Source organism: Pan paniscus, chromosome X (assembly GCF_029289425.2).
Source record: "Pan paniscus chromosome X, NHGRI_mPanPan1-v2.0_pri, whole genome shotgun sequence".
Classification (NCBI taxonomy): domain Eukaryota; kingdom Metazoa; phylum Chordata; class Mammalia; order Primates; family Hominidae; genus Pan; species Pan paniscus.
This window is the reverse complement of record NC_073272.2, coordinates 32,389,791-32,392,112: the sequence shown is the minus strand read 5'-3', so window position 1 is coordinate 32,392,112 and position 2,322 is coordinate 32,389,791. Positions and strand designations below refer to the sequence as shown.

Here is a 2,322-nt window from a genome sequence, read left to right as displayed (position 1 = left end):
TTTTCCTTTTCTTTTTTTGTGGTAAGAGTACTTAAAGTCTAAGAGATTTTAAAGTAAAGCCAAGAGATTTGTAAATCAATTTGATATGAATCTGTACAATTAAGCACTTACATCTACTGGATTAGATTCTCATTAGATTAGATTCTTATCTCATTGTTTGATGGGAATTTCTGATAATGAGCCCCCAATAGAAAGTTTGCATTGTCGACAAGCTTCCAAGATGGCGCTGGGCGGGCGGCTGTGAGCGGCGCTCGGGGCGCGCTAGGCGGGGAGCCGAGCCGGGCTGGCGGCAGGCGGACGGGGCGGGCGCGTGCGGCGCGAGCCGGGCGCTGAGGACAAGGGCCGCTGGTAGGGCCGGCCGGCCGGCCGGCGGGCGGAGCGCCGCAGCCGACGCACACGAGGTGACCAGGCATTGATGCACCCCCAGGAAGGCCACGCACTCAGGAGGCCCCCCCCCGCTGGCTGCTGCTCACATGGTGTCTGGGCCCTTGGCACTCCGGTGGTGCGCGTGGGCAGGGCGCGGGGACATGGGGCCCGACATGGAGCTGCCCAGCCACTCGAAGCAGCTCCTGCTGCAGCTGAACCAGCAGAGGACCAAGGGCTTCCTGTGTGACGTCATCATCATGGTGGAGAACTCCATCTTCCGGGCCCACAAGAACGTCCTAGCCGCCAGCAGCATCTACTTCAAGTCCCTGGTCCTGCACGACAACCTCATCAACCTGGACACAGACATGGTCAGCTCCACAGTGTTCCAGCAGATCTTGGACTTCATCTACACAGGCAAGCTGCTGCCCAGCGACCAGCCAGCCGAGCCCAACTTCAGCACCCTCCTCACTGCCGCCAGCTACCTCCAGCTGCCCGAGTTGGCAGCCCTCTGCCGCCGCAAACTCAAGCGAGCCGGCAAGCCCTTTGGCTCTGGGAGGGCGGGGTCCGCTGGCATGGGGCGGCCCCCCCGCAGCCAGCGGCTGTCCACGGCCTCTGTCATCCAAGCTCGGTATCAGGGGCTCGTGGATGGGCGCAAGGGGGCCCACACCCCCCAGGAGCTCCCCCAAGCCAAAGGCTCAGACGATGAACTCTTTCTTGGTGGCTCTAACCAGGATAGCGTGCAAGGTCTGGGCCGGGCCGTCTGCCCAGCTGGCGGGGAGGCGGGTCTGGGGGGCTGCAGCAGCAGCACCAACGGGAGCAGCGGGGGCTGCGAGCAGGAGCTGGGCTTGGACCTGTCCAAGAAAAGCCCACCCTTGCCCCCTGCCACCCCAGGTCCCCACCTCACTCCCGATGACGCAGCCCAGCTGAGCGACAGCCAACATGGCTCGCCCCCTGCGGCCTCTGCCCCTCCCGTTGCCAACAGTGCCTCTTATTCTGAGCTGGGGGGCACCCCTGATGAGCCCATGGATCTGGAGGGGGCCGAGGACAACCACCTGAGCCTGCTGGAGGCGCCTGGTGGGCAGCCTCGGAAGAGCCTCCGGCACTCCACTCGGAAGAAGGAGTGGGGCAAGAAGGAGCCTGTGGCTGGCTCCCCCTTTGAGCGGAGAGAAGCAGGGCCCAAGGGTCCCTGCCCGGGAGAGGAGGGTGAGGGGGTCGGGGACAGGGTTCCCAATGGCATCCTGGCTGGTGGGGCTGGCCCTAGCGGGCCCTATGGGGAGCCCCCCTACCCCTGCAAGGAGGAGGAGGAGAACGGCAAGGATGCAAGTGAAGACAGTGCGCAGAGCGGGAGCGAGGGGGGCAGCGGCCACGCCAGCGCCCACTACATGTACCGGCAGGAGGGCTACGAGACGGTGTCCTACGGGGACAACTTGTATGTGTGCATCCCCTGCGCCAAGGGCTTCCCCAGCTCTGAGCAGCTCAATGCGCACGTGGAGACTCACACGGAGGAAGAGCTGTTCATCAAGGAAGAGGGGGCCTACGAGACAGGCAGTGGGGGTGCCGAGGAGGAGGCCGAGGACCTGTCAGCACCCAGTGCGGCCTACACGGCTGAGCCCCGGCCCTTCAAGTGTTCGGTCTGCGAGAAGACCTACAAGGACCCAGCCACGCTGCGGCAGCACGAGAAGACGCACTGGCTGACACGGCCCTTCCCCTGCAACATCTGTGGCAAGATGTTCACGCAGCGCGGCACCATGACGCGTCACATGCGGAGCCACCTGGGCCTGAAGCCCTTCGCCTGCGATGAGTGTGGCATGCGCTTCACCCGTCAGTACCGCCTCACGGAGCACATGCGTGTGCACTCAGGCGAGAAGCCTTACGAGTGCCAGCTGTGCGGGGGCAAGTTCACCCAGCAGCGCAACCTCATCAGCCACCTGCGCATGCACACCTCCCCCTCCTAGA

At 63.7% G+C, this 2,322-nt stretch overlaps 1 protein-coding gene across 1 annotated transcript; it reads left to right on the top strand.

Moving 5' to 3' along the window:
* The first annotated feature begins 216 nt into the window (after positions 1-216).
* On the top strand, positions 217-2,322 carry LOC129395295 (hypermethylated in cancer 2 protein). The gene has a single exon (XM_055106415.3). It carries the CDS (start codon positions 474-476, stop codon positions 2,319-2,321), a length of 1,848 nt encoding a protein of 615 aa, XP_054962390.1. The 5' UTR covers positions 217-473; the 3' UTR covers position 2,322.